The following is an 18,699-nucleotide window of genomic DNA, read 5'->3' as shown; positions in this document are numbered from 1 at the left end:
ATTTCATGGCATGCTATCAGTTTTGTGACTTGAAAACTTGTGTTTATCTTTGTCAGTTTAAGTTTCTTAAATGTACCATTCACACTACTGAGGTGATGTGGTTTCATTTTCTTGTAGAGGCATTCCTGGGAAAAAATGTGGAACTGTCATCGTAACAGCAGAGGAACTGGGCTGTTGTCGAGTAAGTGTGTGTTCATTGCTTTCTGAACAATTAAGTGAAAATGGTTGTGATTGCACCAGATTGTTGTAAGTAAAATGTATTAATTTCCATTTTATGACATCAATAAGAAGTTAGGTTATTTTTTCCCTATCAGTTACACTTAGCTTTATGTAGTAAAAAAGGAAGCAAAAAACAACTTGAAATGTAAAGTTTTTTATTTGTGAGTCTTAATCTAGTCTTTAATTCTTTAAGTAATCATATTTTAATCTCTTAGTGTCCCGTTTTTAACAAAAATCCATTTGTTTTAGCTATGGAATTACATTGCCATTGCCATGGAATATCAGTATTGCATGATCATCACACTAAAACTGAACTTAGAATTAAAAAAAAGCCAACATACTAATAGTGAGTCCTATTATTTAAAGAAATGTGAAGTTAATGTTTATTGAAAAATGCTACATAGATACTAAAAGAATTTCCATAAAAGAAGAGTTCAGGCAGTTTCATTTAAAGTGAAGGCTGCCTGGGGAAATACAAATACTAATGGCAAATGCCTACATTTTTAGTAGAAAGCAAAAAAATTTCTCGGTGTGTAGCAGACAGTGGGGAATTTGGCTGGTTAAGGGGAGAGACCTGGTGTGATCCTAACCTTCCCAAATATATCACCACTTTTCCTCCTCTTGTGGGATCATGGAGTAGATTGGACAGAGGAGAAGTCATACTGATCAGGAAGTACTTGGAGCCAGGCTATTTTGCTTTCCAGCACTGAATGAGCTAGCAACAAGCCATAAATCGTACAGAAACAGAGACTGGAAGGAAGAATAAGGAAGGATTGTATGATAACAAGGGTTGGAATCTGAAGGTGAGGGAGTTAGTCCAAGCATAGTGTATATTAAATGAGGCTGTAGTATATATCTTAGAAGAGCTTACATTGACAAGGTACCAAATCTTAAATGAGGAAAGAAATAATGTCAGGTATTTGGTGAGATCCAGGGGAGCTGGGCTGTATTATATTAGATACAACTTTCATACTGGGCCATAAGCTGTTAATTATTGTTCTATTTCTGCAGTCATAATGTCGCTCTTATTACTAATATATTCAGTAGCTAGTCTGTTTAGGTCTTATTTTCTGAAGTTCATTAGAAGAAATACCTTCTATAAGAAAACAGTCCTTAATTTTCTGCCTTATTTCTAGCTTAGTTAAGTTTGTATTATTTCTCTGCAGATTTGGTATATGTGAACAGCACAAAGGCTAAAATCTTTCTTGCCAGACAAACTACCAGTCCTGCACAGTTATGCTAATAGGGTGTTCCAGCTCAATTACGTTTAACTGCCATTAACAGCATCTGTGGGAGTGCTCTTGTACAAACTACGTTTTCTCTGCTAATAATGAGTATTGGAATAATGGATTTATAAAAAGTATGTCATTTTTTGGCCGAGATTTTGAAAGAAGCAGTGGACACCTAATTTTCTTTTGGATTTGATAGCAAGTAGAACAGAAAAATTTGTCCTTGAGATGGAATTTGTTAGGCTAAATTATTCCTAATCCTGCCACTTTTAATTAGGCTTTGTTTATTGTCCTTTGCTAAGGAGTATCCTAGTTTTCCTTTCTTATCTGTCAGATTTAAATGGAAAAAAAATCTAACTACAATTCAAGAAATTGGCTTCTTGCTGTGGCATTTTTTTTCTGTGTAGAAATGTTTGACCTACTTGGGAGTGGGTACTAACTTTGACATTGCGCTACACAATGACATTGTCTTTCAGCCTGTGTTCACACCTCTCCTTCCATTGCTGTAGAACGTTTATGGCATTAGTAAACACTAAGTGTTGTCAAACCTGATGATATGAAAGCTGCTAGGAAGTGGTAGCTGTCTTTGTATACTAATAGGACATTCTTGTGTTACTAGCACAAGTGATGTACAGTCATGGAAAATGCCTGTCTTTTGTTTACTTTTGCTCAAAATTTTGGTAGTACCTGATCAAAACCTTAACACCTTATCAGATGACAAAATGGATGAATCATTTAATTGATTTCGTACTGAAATTACTTTTCTGCTTCACAATTCTTAAGACTAGTTTGCCATCACTGAGCATTTGTAAGCAACCTTTAAGGAGGCTGCAGAGTATTTTTTCCTGATATTCTGGTTTATCCTTCAGTACTGGCACTGGCATCTCAGTTATACCATTCAAAAGTCACAGATACATCATCATAATTGATATAGGATTATTTTCTTTCCCTTTTAATGAACATAAACAGCAGGTGTATTTGAAGGCCTTCATGTTCACCTCACTTAGAACTTGCATATATTATGACTTTTGTGTGAAGTCACTGAAAGGACCTTACAGTGAGTTTGGAAATCAGTTTCTCTTTCTCTTGTAGTCTCTTCATTCTCTATCATTTTCTCAGACACAGTCTCTTGCTCTCCTCGTGAATTGTCACATCGTTTCTTTCGGATATTTTCATATCTAAGGTTCTTCATTATTTAGATTAATTCTTAACTGATCTGAGATTTTTTTTGGATAGTTTATTTTTAAAATGGCAAAGATTTTTGAATCATTGAATTGCTAAGGTTGAAAGGAACCTTGGGAGACTGTCTAGTCCAGCCCTCCTGTCTTTCTTAGAGCAGGTTGCTCAGGGCTCTGTGAAGTTGGGTTTTGAGTGTATTCAGAGACTCTGCAGTCTCTTCCAATGTTTCACCACCCTCGGGGTAAAGTCTTTTTTTTTTTTTCACTTGTATTTAAATGAAGCTTCCTGTATTTCATTTTGTACCTATTGCTGCTTTTCTGTCCCCTGAATACCAGTGAGGAGAAGTCTGTTTACTTCCTCCTTAGGTATTTGTACAAATTAATAAGATTCTCCTGAGCCTTCTCTCCAGACTAAGAGAAATTCATCTTTTAGCTACTCCTAATATGAGCGGCAGCTCAGTCACTCAGTCAGTCATCTTAGCGTCCCTTTTTCTGCAATTAATGCTATTTGTCCTTTACATTCCTGTACTGGGAAGCTCAGAACTGAATACAGTACTCCAGGTATGCCATCACTGGTATTGAGTCATTTCTCTCAGCTTCCTTTCAGCGCTCTACTCAGTGCAGCACAAGAGGCTGTTGGCCTTTTTAGTTGCAGTGTATGCATTGGTGGCTCACAGTCCATGATCCATGTCCATCAAGCCCTCCTGGTTCTTTTCTGCAAAACTATTTTCAAGCTGTTTTTCCTGCAGCTTGTATTTGTGCAGGAGCTTATTGCCCTCGAAGTTCATTTCCCATAGTTGAACTTCATGGTGTTCACATTGTTCTGTTTTTCCAGCTCACACAGGTCCCTCTGAGTAGTGGCTCAAGCAGCTGATGGAGAAGCCACTACATCTAGCTTTGCAATGTTTGCAAACTTCCTGAGGGTCTGCTCTGTTTCATTAATGAAGATGTTAATTGTTACTGGCTCCATTATTGACTGCTTAGCTACATACTCATTGCCAGCTGGACTTTGTATGTTAATCCCAATTCCTTGAAGCTCAGCAGTTTGGAACTTAATAAAGATAATTGAAAATAGCCTCACAGTGACACTGCCAACTCCATCCGCACTTACAAATGCATCCTGTCAGGACTTGTGTGTGTCTGATCTATTTAAATGTTCCCTCACTTGGTCCTCTTCTCCCCAGGAGAGTCATCCTTGTTCTAGACTTTTCCACTGGTCTCAGGTGCCCAGGATTCTCAAAGTCAAATCTCAGCAGTAAAAGCGAAGGCAGAAGAGTATGAGGAAACAAATTTTCCATTTCCTCTGTCAGCTGCTCCCCTACCCCAGTCAGTGGTGGACCATGTTTTCTCTAGTCTTCTCGCTTTTGTTACACATATAGACATAATAATGGAATAAAGTCATCCAGTAGGGCCCTGCCTCAGTCAGCTAATGAGTCTGCAGGTTTATTTTTGCATATAATCCTTCTGGCACTTGACTCTACCTGAAGATATGGTAGTGTGCAATCTGTCCATTTGCCTGGACAAAACAGCGTGAGAATGGTTTCATTTGGTACCTTCCAGTCTCGTTTTCTGGAAACTTCTGGCATCTCAATAGCAAGTTGCCAAGCTATTTGCTTTATGGGCAGCAAGAGCAGGAAGTTGCAGGTTTAAGTCGCTGAAGGAATGAGATTTAGTTGTGTCCCACTGCAGCTTTTAAAATTAATTCTAATGCGTTCTTTAGCTTTGCATCTACTTCCCAGAAAATGCAGCATTAGATGTCAGAAAGTACTTGAAACATTGTGAGGTATTTAGCGAAGAACTTCATTTGCACACTTCTATGGATGAATTCTTTGCTTTAGCAGTTCACGCTGCACTATAAGGATGTTTGCAAGAATATGAATAAGTAGAAAGCATCTAGAAGTGAGACACCTCACATTCATTTTGTTTTCTGTTTGTATGGTTAGTAGTCAAATATATTCTGAATCTTCCTTAAACAAACTGCGTGCTCTTTTTAATTTTTCTGTATTATCAATTTCAGGATTCAGTTTTAATGCAATTTTGTGCGAACAAACTAGACAAGAAGGACTTCTTTGGGAAATCTGATCCTTTCCTGGTATTTCATCGAAGCAATGAAGATGGCAGGTAGATACCTGCTAAACATTTCTGCTCCTAAACGTAGCATTTTATTTATTTGCAGATAGTGAAATAGTTTTCCTTTCTGAATATTTGTCAGATTAAGCTGCATTTCTTTTAAATTTATTGAATTTTAATTTCGGCAACACAGAAATAAAACTATTGTAACAAACATTAAATACGTCAACCGAGAGTTTTTAGGAGTTGAACATATGGTAAATGCAGATCACAATAAAAATTAGTCATAGTAAAAACTGTTAAACAGCAGACATGCTTTTAAATAGAAAACTTGAAGAAAATCACAACTCAAAATTACGCTAATGCTTATATATTGTTTTAGATGAAAATTCTTTATGTTGCAAAGTCAGATCTATTTTTTTTAACAGCGATCTAGAAAAGATAATTAAAAAAATTGCTCAGATAAAAAACATTTTTTTATATGTCTTTAATTTCTCAGATAAGAACATACACCTTTGGAACTTCAGAAACATTCTTTCAAAGGACAACTTTAGTTGCATCTATGTGTATGTGGGATTTCAGTATTGATTTCAATAGAGACCTTGTCTCCTATTTTCTTTTGCACAGTTCACTAACCAACATGAGGATTCAAAAAAAGTATTTTCATTTTGCATCATTTAGAGAAAGCATAAAGAGTAAAGCATATTATATTTCGAATAAATTTCATATATATTTCATTTGAGAGAAGGGGATCATGGAATCTCATGAAGGCTTATATGTTTTGTTTGAGACTACCCTGGTTTAAAAAATAACAAAACAAAACAAAAAAAACAAACCTAAAGTGGTGAACAAGCATGAGAAAGTCAAGACTCCTTTGACTGTGTCTCTTACCTGTTAAACAGGAATCATATCCTGCACTTCTCTGAACTAGCTCACTGAATGATTGTAATTCTTGTGAGGTAAAAAAAAATTTAGGTGTAGAATTATATAATGCCTTCATCCATAGATCTGTTCTCATTAGTTCTCCTTGCCTCTCTTCTCCTGGACTTGTTTTCTTAGCTTAAGCTTTCTATGGGCATTGTACCAGTGCGTACAGATTATATATCTTTGTATTGCGTGTTTGGTGACTCAAAATAAAAAGTAAATAAATACAAATTATATCTTTTTTTTTTATTGCAGTTTTACAATCTGCCACAAAACAGAAGTCATAAAAAATACATTAAATCCAGTATGGCAGGCATTCAAGATTTCTGTCAGAGCACTGTGTAACGGAGACTATGACCGGTAAGCTGCATGTTAAGCTTTCCTGGCATACACAGATTTTTCTCCTGATATAGATTGTTCCTAATAAAAATAGTTTTTCATAACAATTCTGTTACTTGTGTTATTTTGTCAACATTTTGAAAGGATATATATTCAAAACACCACAATAAATTTACAGAAATAAAGCCAATATGATAAATCTGTAGGAAATGTTAGCAGTGATTTCATTCTCTGTGGTGGTTAAGAAATAATTAGAAAGAAAAAAGAAAAACCAAACAACTTGAATGTACACTGTTACTAGTACATGAGATACCCAGAGTTTAATCCTAACGTTGTTCAGATTTGAAATTTTCAGTGATCCCATACAAAAGGGTGTATATCTGAAAAACATGGTCATAAACCATGTTTTTACCAATGTTTTACTAACAAGCTAGGTAGTTAAGTTGAGGAATTGTGGATTTTTGTAGAGTCCTTAAAAATTGAATTGTTAACTTCTAACAGTATCAGTGAGGTGTTTAAGTTGCTGATGATGACTTGTTATTCCGTCATCACTATTTGTATTTTGGATATGAATCAAGATAATGCTGTTATAATTATGTAGCCAGATAAATGTCTGGTTATCTATCTATCCTTACTACATGAAATCTATAGTATTTAAATTACTTCAGTAAGACTCAAAGGAAATGCAGGGTTAGCGTTAGTTGTACTTTTTTAGAAGTGTGTAGTGTAATATTGAGATTAAAATAATGAAGGAAATACGAAATATGAGGATTAGAAGAACAGTAAGAGTAATATATAACCTGCACATTGTATGTAGGTTGCTCTGAATGTAATGCCTCTTATTTATTTCCATGGAAACTGCAACAGTAATTATTCAATGAAATGTATGGAGTAAAGTTACTGTAATCTGTTGTAAGGCTACCATGAAGGCTGGCCTTTTGGGAAGCAAATCAAGTCAAGATTTACTGGCTAATACCAGGATATAAACAGAAACCAATGCTTGTACTGGTCTGTGCTTCACTTGACTTAATTCAAGTAGTGTATATTGAAGAGTAGGACAGTAAGAAGTGCATATATTCACTAAGCTGAATAGAATGCTTTCACAGAAATAAGGTTCTGTTGTTATAAGCCGCTTAGAAACTGACGGGTCAAAAGCTAATTCAGATCTTTTGCCAGGGAAGTGGGTATTTTTCTTAATCATTCTTTTAGGGAACGTCCATTCTTCACATTTCCTACTGGATCATAGCTACTTTATTCTGTCTGTCATCCATTTCCAGTACTTGGTATCATCTTGCTTGAAATTTAAGAAAAAAGGGTTCTCCTGCACTTCTTCCTCCACTCTCCTAGTGGAATATTTGCTACAGTTATTATCATTCATGTTTCTGTTTCAATTAGATAGAAAAAATTGCATTGATTTCATAATAAGTGTGTTCTAATCAGGTGTAATTTTTAACTTGTATATGGATTATATGCATAATGAAAAGCAAAATAATGCTCATGGTGATGCTCTGTACACTGCACTGTTTATCATATTAAATAAAACTCTTTGATAATAATGTTATAGAGATGTATCAAATGCAATATTGTAACAACTCTGAAAGAGAATTTAAAAATATAATGATATGCCTCAGATTGTTCTGTAACTACTTTCCCATTTTGATCATGTTTTTGATTCTTTCTACATAATGTGAATGCCTTACAAATAAAAGACACAATGGAGCTTAACAGTCCTACCTATAATAATCATATTTGACATCAGGAAAAATACTTTAGCTGTCAAATTCAAATTAGTATTGGCTGATGATCCAGAATAAGCATCCAAAGTTTGTTACTGTTTGCTTTTTTAAGCATGAAAAGTTTTCTTTCCAAAGGTGCGGATTAGTTTCCTGTGATCAGCTTGGTTTCTTTCAGACAATGATAGTTTTACAGATCAGATTATGGTACCCGTGGTTCTGTGAAAGGTGTTGAAAGGTGAGAGTAATGTAATTGGTAAGAATATATGCCACAGTAAACATTAATTCTAGTTTTAGGTAGAGTAATTTCTCTACAGTTAATGCTTCTGAGTGAACTCTGTCTGCATATCCACCCATACCCTAATGGGATATCCCATTTAATCTAATTATCCCATTTAATTCTAGGAAGCCAGATTCATGGTTAGGTTGCATAATATGGTGGTTATCTAACATGAGTTGATGAAAGAACTAAAAATCTAGTCTGTTTTCTTTATGGGAACTCAAAGAAATGATGCTGCACTTTCCTTTTCGGTCAGATATCCAAGCAGCATCTTCCTCTGTTGTGGAGTAAGAGGCAGCTTATGGGTTAAAAGCGCAACAGATTTCTTTTGTTGGTAGCCACATAGAGGGCCTTCCCCAAATCTTGGGTGAATCACACACTTTTCATTTTTCACTATTGCAGACTGTTAGGCAGAGGTTCATGCCATCTACCAGATTGAAGTTTTCTTTTATTCTGGTGTTGTTACTTTCGTTTAACAACCAAAATGTATGACGTAGAATTTTAAAAGTTTGATTTGCTTGGTTTTGTACTATTTTTAATCTGCTCAACGCTATCAAAGAATTTGTGCTACATAATGACATGCTCAAGTTCTCTTCTTCTCAAAGGAAGACGTTTCTCTTCTCAAATATGGGTACATTATTTTTTTTTTTCTGTAAGGTGTTACTACTTCACAGTAGATATTCCTTTCCCATATAATACCAATACCAATAACTCACAATGAGTCTCATTTTGTTAACCTTCTTAAAAAGGCTGGTAGTACTTTAATGTTTAAAGAATCAATTAGAAAAACAAACAAACAAACAACAACAACAACAACCCCCCCTGAAGTATTTGTTCCCTTAGCTTTTACTATATTTTACTATTCATTTATTAATTTATATTGAGTAACCTGAGTGACTTTTTTCTTCACAATAAGAAACAACTGGAAAATCTGGTCTTCTAGCTTTGGCGCAGTTGAGGTATCCAAATGCACTTAAATATATAATTCAATTTTATACATTAGAATATGAATTTTAATTGTGTTTTTCTCAAATTTTTTAGGACAATTAAAGTAGAGGTGTATGACTGGGATAGAGATGGAAGGTAAGGCATAATTTCTATTGCTTTCTATTTATTTTAAGAATATGTAAATATACAGTAGCCAGAACTGGACTATAGGTAGTAGAAAAAAAAAAAAAGTTGCTGTCTTACAGTTCTGTTGTGTTTTGCAATTGAGATAAGTGCTGATGCATCCACATATTTCAAACATGAGATTCATACCTGGAACAAGATGGAATGTTTTGTGAATCTTATTAGTGCTAATAGTTACTGTATACATATGAAAGGAGGGGTAATCCATTTGGTAACCTCTTTTTTTTTTGCTTAAGGCGAAAGGGTTTTAAATAACTCCATCATCAAAAGGAGGATGGTGGAATAAATGTATGTGGATTTTTTGTAGCTAATTTCAAAATGGGCAATATGTAATTGTTCAACCTTATTGACTGTACTTAGTGTATCCTCTTTTTGGTCAGACTCAATTGCTTTAAAATATGCTTGAGCTTGTGTCTTCATACTGTGGAGAGAAAGTATATTTGTGAGTCACGATACTAGCACTTGCATGTAATACAAAAATATGTTGTTTTCTATTTCTCTATCTGTTAACCTGTCTTAATTATTTCTTGTTAATTTATATTTTTAAATATATGAATATGCAGTTAATTTGGATACTTAGGAGTATATTGTTTATTATATAATAATGCCTCTAATATTGCTAAAGCAGTTTGTTTATAGTTCTTCTGTGGCCAAATAGATCTTCTGTTAGTAATAGGGCAATTTACCCTGTGCTGTCATTCATTTCTCTGCTGATAAGAGCCAAAACCAGTTTCTCAACTTATAACTTTGTCTTTTTGATTCCATCATGAAATCTGTTGATTTATAAGCATTTTTACCACATATTTGTGCTCTGCAATTATCACCCTGTAGAACAAATTCATCCTTCTTCATTAGATACTTCCTGGAAGGAGGTAAAAAAAAAAAACATATTAATTGCTTATAGATCATAGAATCGCAAGGTTGGAAACTACCTGCAAGATCATCCAGTCCAACCACCCTCCCATTCCCAGTACCACAAGCACTAAGCCACATCTTGCAGCTCCTCATCCAGGCGCCTTTTGAACACTGCCAGGGACAGTGACTCCACCTCCTCCCTGGGCAGCCATTCCAGTGCCTGACCACTCTTTGAGAGAAAAAGTTTCTCCTCATGTTCAACCTAAACCTTCTCTGGTATAACTTCTGGCCGTTTCATCAGATCCTTCAGGGCCTTCCTGCCCTCAGGAAGATTGACACCACCTCCCAATTTGGTGTCATCTGCAAACTTACTCAGGGATAACTTACTCAGATAAGCAATTAAAAATATGAGGATTAAAATTATTAGAAAAAAAAAGTTGCTACATCACTATAAAGATTTAATATTATATTAACATCCTCTACTTTAAATCTGCCAAATCTTCAAAAATGTGACATACTTACAATTTGTAGGCAAGATGCAATATTTTGTGAAAATAATCTGAAAACAAAAAATGAGACAATATTTCCAAGTTAATAAAAAAGAAAGATCCTATTTTATTAATCTTCATTAAACCCAATGTGCTGACTTGTTTCCTTTAAAATCTGAATTTGAGATGTGATTAAAAGAAGAAATCTGACAAATACTAATTTTATGGGCACAATTTTGAGTGAAAACATCAACACGCTGTGGAATTCAGGCAATCATTAATCTCTTCTGTCCCAGCCACTGTGACAGATTGTCTGCTTTTGCTTACATCTCATTCTGAATACCTGTTAAATGAGTATCTTAAAAAAACAAAAAAGTGAAGAATATTATTTCCATGTATTCCTTCTTACTCCAACCGTATGATTTTTTGCCTCTTGCTTTCCACCTTTTTTGAATTTAGAAGCATACAAAGCAATGACTTTTTACACGTTAAATTCCTTAAAGATGAGACAGCACTCATCTCATGTAACTTCAGACAATTTAAAAATCAAGCTGCTAGATTGAGCTAATCATTTAAGCTATTTCAGTACCAAACCAAGCAAAATGGTATTCTGCATTCTGATTGAATCTGTCTCAATAGGAAGAAATTGTCATTTGGTGATGCTTATGACTTACTAGTGATCATAGCAAGAACATTCATTATTAATTTAACTTCGAGTTAGCCAAATGGATCTGAAGTGAATCCTATTCAGGATGCTTAATTAGTCTGTCAAGGTTTTGTATAATGCCACTGTTAAACAGATTACATTAATTTTCATTTCTCGTGGACTCTTTGTTAATTATCAGTTGATACAGTAGCTGATTACCTCACCAGACTGCCTGTTTGTGCTCCAGAGATGTGAAGTCCTAGGAAGAACAACCTTTGGAAGATCATCAGGGAGCCTGCTAGATAGCAGAGCGAGCAACATTGAATGTTGCAGGTTGTTCTGCAGTCGATAAAACAACAGTGCCGGGCATATGCTTGATTTGTGATTTAGTGTTCTTTTGTTCAGCAGCCTTGAGTTAGAGGATTTTTTTCCATTTTTTTTCCCCACATCCTGTATCATCCATGCTTTGGGAAATGACTCCGGAGTTGAGCTTGTTGCTGCAAAGTTCATGAATTACGTTAGAAGTAATTGTATGTTCTTAGCTCTCATTTATTTTCCAACATCACTTACGTTTCTTGACTGTTCAATTCTTGACTATTCTTGACTTAGTATTTCTTGACTAGAGTTTCTTGACTTTATCATCTTAACTTTAACCTATTGTTTAAAAGATTTGCTTCTTTTTGTGTATTTTAGATGACCTAGCGTTTCTAGCTTAAATAATTTGTTTTTCCATGGTTTTAATCAAGCAATGCAAAAAAGTTTTATATGGACAATTAAGTGCACTGGATTCTTTTTTTGTATTTTATACACCCCCAACAGAAATATTTGCAGTGCTGAGTTCTGATGTTGTTTATTTCTGAAAACATTTGGAAGATTCTGTATCAGGATACGCGGCACTGATACATATCCATGGCATAAAATCTTGAGTATACTGTGTGACCACAAATGAAGGACATCAGCAATACTCAGGTGTTTTTAGTTCTTTCTGAAGGCTTTTCCAGTAACTTCAAAGAAATTGTTGTCTTGCAGATGTGGTGCAAAAGCCATTCCACAACCTTGGCTTTTACAGTCTGTTATACAGAATAAAATGCTGTTCTTTTTTCTTGAAATTTAAAACAATAAGTTATACCATGCTAACCTAGGGGCTCCAACACAATCCCTGAAAAATCTAACCACTGCAAGAGGCAAAAATTTCTCTGAGAACCTGAACACTGTAAATCTCAGATCCCAGCTGCTTTCCTCTTACTTCTTGTCTTCCATCTCTGAACTCTTTCTCCAGCTGCTTAGTTGATTTTTAAATTGTTAGACTTCTCACTGACATATTTCCAGGGATGAATGACATTTTCTCCATTGTTTTTTCCTTTTAGATTATTAAAAAAAAAAAAACAACAACCCAAAGCTAATGACAATTCTGAATGTGATTTTCAGCACTTCAAAGCACCGTATCAGAAGTAGCAGTTTTAGTGAGTTGGGATTCAAGTGATTGTTTGACGTACTGAGAGTCTCAGATTCAGAGTTCTGACATGCAGTTCATGGACAAAAGTGTCTGAGTCAAGGAATGTTTGGTGTTAGGAAGCCAAAGGTCTACCAAAGACAACTCCTTCTGGTTCTCAATTCAGACACTAATAAGGAAATCTGTCAGGTGATGTGCAATCATGAATGTTGGGAGGGATCAATGTTATATTTTTCTAAATGAGTTGTACTTCCAGCAAAGGCAAATGTCCAGCAGGAACTCATCTTTCAGAGCCAGTCTATTGGAGGGAGTGCATCCATCTCAGTAGGGATTGCTCATGTCTAAGCTGATGGTCTTTTAAGAGCAGAGAGCTCAGGGACCACACATTTTCAATAAGATTTGTTAGAAGAATTAAATCTTTCAAGCTCAGTTCTTACTGGTTTTTGTATACTGACACAAGGAAAAGGAAGCCTTCCGGTGTCTCAGAGAATTAAGGAAATAGTAACTCATAAGCAGTACAGATTTCAAAGTATTTTTCCCAGAGAAAAACCCTATCTGAAATTGCTTATCCTCTGCTACAGCATATTCATATGTAATCATTGAGCAGCTGCTTGATTTTCTGCTTTTAAAAAAATACCAGATGACTTGAAATTTAAAGATTGTTATTAAAAATTGCTATAAAAGGGAAAGGTTCATCTTTTAGTGAGGTGCATTTTTTCCAGAGCTGTGGTGACTCAAAATTAAATATATTTTATATGCTACAGTCTCTATAGCTCTCAAGTTCTATTGCTTCTATGCTGCCTTCTTCTATTCCCCTGGTACAATAGTTGTCGCAATCCAGGGAGTGTTTAGAAAAAGGAGACAATATCTTTAAAATGTGTTTCTTAAGAAAAGTCTTTGTCTGTCTCAGATGCAATTTTCCAGTCTCCAGAGTGGAAGGGGATTGTTTCATGACTCTGAATCAGGGTAGTCAGTAATAGCTTCATATATATATATTTCTCAAGCCTTCTGCGGGATGCTTTAGTCGTTTCATTGGCATTGCCATGATGACTGAACCTTTTAATTGCATGGTTAACAGATATTTTTGAATTCCCACTGGTTTCAGATGGAGAGATTTTAATTTTGTGTTTGTTTTGTCGTTCTGTTATTAATAAAGTAAGAAATTTCATGTTGCTATGGATTGTTTCTATTTTTTCATTTCTTGCGCTACAGAGGAATATTTAAATTTGCTTTTAATATTTATAGCTTAATTAGAAATGCACTGTATGTCTTAAAAACAAGTTTTACAAGCAACAAAATCATACAGCTTTGACATTCTATTCTCATTAACCACTGAAGGAAAGATTAAAAAAATCATTATTGTCATTATCATAGCTCACTGGTTGTGAAAGCAGAGTGTAGAGGAGGTACGGTGCTTTTCTTGGCAACAGCTGTGAAAACAGAGAGAGAGGATCAGGAGGGAATGGGAGTTGGATCAGCAGTGAGAAAAGTTCAGGCAGGAGGGGCAGAGCTGGGCACAAAAGGTCTCATGACAGCTGGAAGTCGTGTAGCAGGCTGTTAGGCAGTCAGCTGTGTGCTTGCTGCCCATTCCAGATATTCCATTCACTCCAGTCTGGCAGCCATGTGGTTTCTGTGGTTCTGCTCCCTGACCCCAGAAGCCATTCACAGTGGAGCATCATCCAGCGCTTTCCCTCTGGCCACCCTGCCCACGGTGGTTACTTTGCAGTGTGATCTCTCCTGGCTACGAGCTGACAAAGTAGCTTTAAAAATGTGAGTGACAGAGCATGGAAATGTGGAATTTATTCTTAGAACAGAAATAGTATTCAGAAAAGAAAAGCTTGTAACCACTGTTTTAGTGTTAGAGCAAGATGCCAATGGTGATTGAGTGAGAAAGTGGTGATATTATTTTATAGCTCTTTCGGTTTTCTTAGATTCTCCAGTGATCTGCCTCACACGTAAGCTTAATTTACAACTTAACCTTCACTGTGTAGCCAGGTAGAAGCTATCAGAAGGATTTAACCTCATAAATCAAGTCTTCATTTTTATCACTAAAGACACATCAAAGTGAAAATACAGTTTTTGAAGCAAATTTTATGTTTTGGCATCGCGGCTTTCTTGGGTGTTTGTTCAGACTGGTTATGCTTCTCTTCTTTATAAATGTGTGGCTATATGCTTAAAGTAGTAAATATTCTCTTTGTTTTTTTTTTGTTGTAGTCATGACTTCATTGGAGAATTCACAACAAGTTACAGAGAGTTGTCGAGAGGGCAGTCTCAGTTCAACGTGTATGAGGTAGGTGTTCTGTTCACCTTTAGAAAATAAGTGAGAAAACTTTGAGTGTTCATGGTAAACTGGTTAAATCTGCACAGTGCTTGTCAAATTTAAAGCTTTGGGATTACTTCACATTTCTCTTTTTTTGAAGAAGAGCAGAAAATCTTAAAGTGTTGCTCCATAAGTGGATTTAAGAGTTAGTAGGTATGTATGCATGTGCATATGCACTGGGCAACAAGAGAACTTCAGGCTCAGATGGCTGGGTTGTTAGACATAGTTTGGAGCAACTACTGAGTTATAAACCATTTCTGTGTGTGCAGTTTGTCATTTATTTTAAATAAATTTCATTTATTTCTTCTTTTATCAACTGTAACATATCTTGTAAGTTGGATGCTAGTTTCTCTCATCTAAATAAACAGCAATGCCTACTTTAGATGCAGAGACACATGTTGGGCCTCCAGTGCATACTCGAGAATTTTTAGAGCCTTTATGCTAGGATTACAAATGACAGTGAATTTACCTTCTTTGTTTGTTTGTTTGCTATGGTCAGTTACCATCTTTGCTTAAAAATATACTTTAAATTTGCAGTTTGGGATTCATTTATCTGCCAGCTGTTGGGGTTGTCAAGCAGTTGTTAATTCAAGTACTTCTAACTGCTGTATGACTTTCCCTTATATTGTAGATAAATGCAGACCACATCTACAGTCACTGTCCTCTCAAGGCCCCATTGCCAAAATTGTACAGGTTTGTGTATTTCAAAGCTAGTAAATCTCTGAAGTAAAACTTCTTTCTGAGATGTCTGAGATAACTAAGACTTGGAAAACAGAATAGTTTTATTCTCCTTACCATTTCTGTCTTGCCATTTCTGTGAAAGCTTTTCAGCATCCTTCATTTCACATATGCTCATAGGCAAAGTGGATGGACTGTGCCCAGTGCTTGCTGTAAGCTGAAGTGCTGAATCTGAAGGACTTCCTCTGTAGGCCTATTGTAGATTGACTTTCAGACATTTGTAATGAACATTCTTTTTAATTTTATGTTTACTGTTTTGTTGCCTTCTTTGGTCAGTTTTATTCACATTTTTACTGTCTTTCATTTATGAATATAAACATTTGTACTACACAAGAAAACTCTTTAGGAAGGGCACAGTCTGTGCTGTGTTTATTGCTCCATGGTGGGTATATACTGGGGACAGAGAAACATCAGAAAATGCTGAGTGTGCTTGCATGACATGGAGTCATGAAGGACCCAAAGAACAGTGTTAAAGGTTGACTTTTTAATGTGCATTTTTTGCAGTTACAAGGTGCATCTTTCTGATAATTTTGTAGCATATTTTTTATGAAGATTAACTAATTATTAAATATGAGATGTTTTATTTCTGTCATAGCTTATAAATACTGCTAAGCACAAAAATGGACCATTCTCTTTATGAGTTTTTAGTTTAGTTGTTTTCCTTTCTTTCATACTGGAGAGTCTGCAGTCTCTACTCACGAACTTAGAAGATGTTTATATCAGCTGAGTAATGAACGTAACTCAGGAAGATGCCCCATCTGCCAGAATTCCTGAGGGAAATATAGGAAAGGCAACCATGCATCCTTCTGGAAATTGCCTTTATTTTGTCTCAATTTGTGGAGCCTTGATCATTTGATTAAACATTAATTCATCCTCATACAATACGTTGCTATCATCGCACCACAGTAACGCATCCCATTCCTGGGTCTGGTTGCCAGCATGATTATTCTTGTTAAAAACAGTCCTCTCATGGGAAATGTTGGTGAGCATTCCCGTTTTCTACAAGAGCTGTGGTAGCATGAAATGAGTCAGCAAATCCTAGTCCACAGAGATGAAGAATAGGAATTGAAGAAAAAAAAAAAGGGCAGTTAACATTTTTTTTCCACTTACATTTCTGTTGTTTTGGAAAATATCTGTCTTCTTGTTTTTGGAGCTCTTTCCTGACTCAGACATTGACTTTGTCTATGATTTTTTTTTTTTTTTTATATTTCTTCTGTGGCTTTATCCTTGGCCTCCATATGTTACCAAAACCCAATATCAGTATCAGGGGTCATTGGTGCCATTCAGAAAACAGGAATACATTTTTCAACCAAGTCTCCTTTAGTGTAGTCTTGCTAGTATTGAGCATCTCCTCTTTCAATTTAGCAGCTACTTTGCCTTCAAATTAAAATACTGCTAATGCAGACACTTCTGTGTGATGCCACATGATGACTTGTGGGGTCAAACGGGCTGTTGTTGCTTTTAGGATGGTTCCATGACTGGCTGTCTCACAGACTGTTCTCTTGTTCCCTCTTTGTCCATTCTGACAGCAGAGGTTTTTCCCGCATTTAGGCTCCCTTGTGTCCAGGCAGGTGAAACTCATGAGCAGCCTGTCTGATTTTCTTGAATGCTGACTTAATCCCATGATGAGAACTTTCTCATTTCTATTTCCCACAAGAGTGCTTTAGAAGTAAAACAAACCTAGTTTAATCATGGTCATGCTGATAGACTTTTTAATTTCAAGACCTCTTCTGTCCCTCAGCATAAATGCTTGAGACTTTCCGGGTTGTATGTACTCTTTTTGAAAGATATAGGTTAGCTTCTCCATTTGCAGGATGATTTCCAGCATCATGCAGTTTGCATCCTTAGTTTGTCTCAAAATTAAAATGTGTTATTTCTTCTTCATGGAATGATAGCTTTACTAATAATGAGAAGGCAAACCTTTGCAACTATAGGCTGTCTTTTTTATTGTTTTGTTGTTGTTTTCTGTGTGGTATACAGATCTTTGTTATTCTTTAAGCCATCCTTTGGTCTTGGTCTACTGCCATTACACTTTAGTATTTTGTAATGTACCATATTCCTTAAAATGCTGACTGATTCGTGCAAGCACTAATGCAGAGTGGGGAAGGAGGGTGCTCCAATTATGTGCTTCTGTTTTGAAGAAGAGAGCTGGTGCTGCTGTGCAAAACAGGACGAAGATAACTTAAAGCAGTGTTCTTATTTAGATCCAGAATCAACCCTATGGAGTTACTGTAATTTGCAGGAGCTTTCTACAGTTTCACTGCACGCAGTACTCTGTCACAGAGTGCTGTGTGCAGTGAAACTGTCCTCTCTTGTTGTATCACTGACATGATTCCTACCCTACCAGGAATGTTCTGTCATAACTTCTTAATGTGATTTTGCAGTTTCTTAAATACACTATCAATATCTTACTCCCAGCAATAGCATACATTTTCTGAACAGCCAGTGTTTCCCTCCCCATATGACAATTCTATATGCTTTCCCATTTTGCTTCAACATGATCAGTCTGTGCAATATCAGAACAAAGGAGACTGAACAAATTCTTGTTTAATTGTGTTACTGCTAGACTGCCTTGGGGCAGAGAAATTTTTGAGTGCTTTTGAATTAGAAACATTGATATAACAAGCTCTTTTGACAAATAAGAGCTCAAGTAGCTTCCTTGGTTATTGTGAGGGTACAAAGCTTTTGGAGGCTAGGAAGTACTGTGATACAGTTACCTGAAATTTGAGCAAAACCTCACAATCACTGTTTCTATAATAGTACCTGGAATTGTGAGATAGAGAAGCTGTGATTTCATTCATCTTTGATCCAGAGAAGATGCCTTGTCTCCCATGGCATTTCAGTCCAAGCACTAGTGCATTTCCTAGCAATTCCTAAGATGCTGATTGTCAAGTTAGGTGAAGCAGAAGATTCTCATGAATCTTCTTTTGGGCACTTAGCAGCATCTTTCTTTTCTATAGTTGTTAACTGAGGCCAGACCATTGGAGAGTTGTGAATGAAGGACTATGGATCAGGCAGGCAGTTTGCTACTTCCATCTTCCTGCTCTGGGCAGTTGTCAGTAAGAGTCACCTTCCAGCTAAAATTCTGGTTCAACA

General features: G+C 35.9%; 1 protein-coding gene across 3 annotated transcripts in view; it reads left to right on the top strand.

Annotated features, from left to right (window-relative positions):
* Positions 1-18,699, top strand: part of CPNE8 (copine 8) — a 91,339-nt gene that overhangs the window by 42,899 nt on the left and 29,741 nt on the right. For all 3 annotated transcript variants that reach the window (XR_008206288.1, XM_052681144.1, XM_052681145.1), the window contains 5 exons: positions 118-181; positions 4,644-4,747; positions 5,876-5,980; positions 9,014-9,055; positions 14,760-14,835. Coding sequence is in view for 2 of the 3 variants with exons in the window: in XM_052681144.1 (XP_052537104.1) it covers positions 118-181; positions 4,644-4,747; positions 5,876-5,980; positions 9,014-9,055; positions 14,760-14,835 (391 nt within the window). In the remaining variant the exon portion in view is untranslated. The remainder of the gene's footprint in view (positions 1-117; positions 182-4,643; positions 4,748-5,875; positions 5,981-9,013; positions 9,056-14,759; positions 14,836-18,699) is intronic.

The sequence above is a fragment of the Tympanuchus pallidicinctus genome, unplaced genomic scaffold, assembly GCF_026119805.1.
Source record: "Tympanuchus pallidicinctus isolate F22 unplaced genomic scaffold, pur_lepc_1.0 scaffold19, whole genome shotgun sequence".
Lineage (NCBI taxonomy): Eukaryota > Metazoa > Chordata > Aves > Galliformes > Phasianidae > Tympanuchus > Tympanuchus pallidicinctus.
Note: the sequence above shows the minus strand (reverse complement) of the source record. Positions and strands in the feature narration are given on the sequence as shown.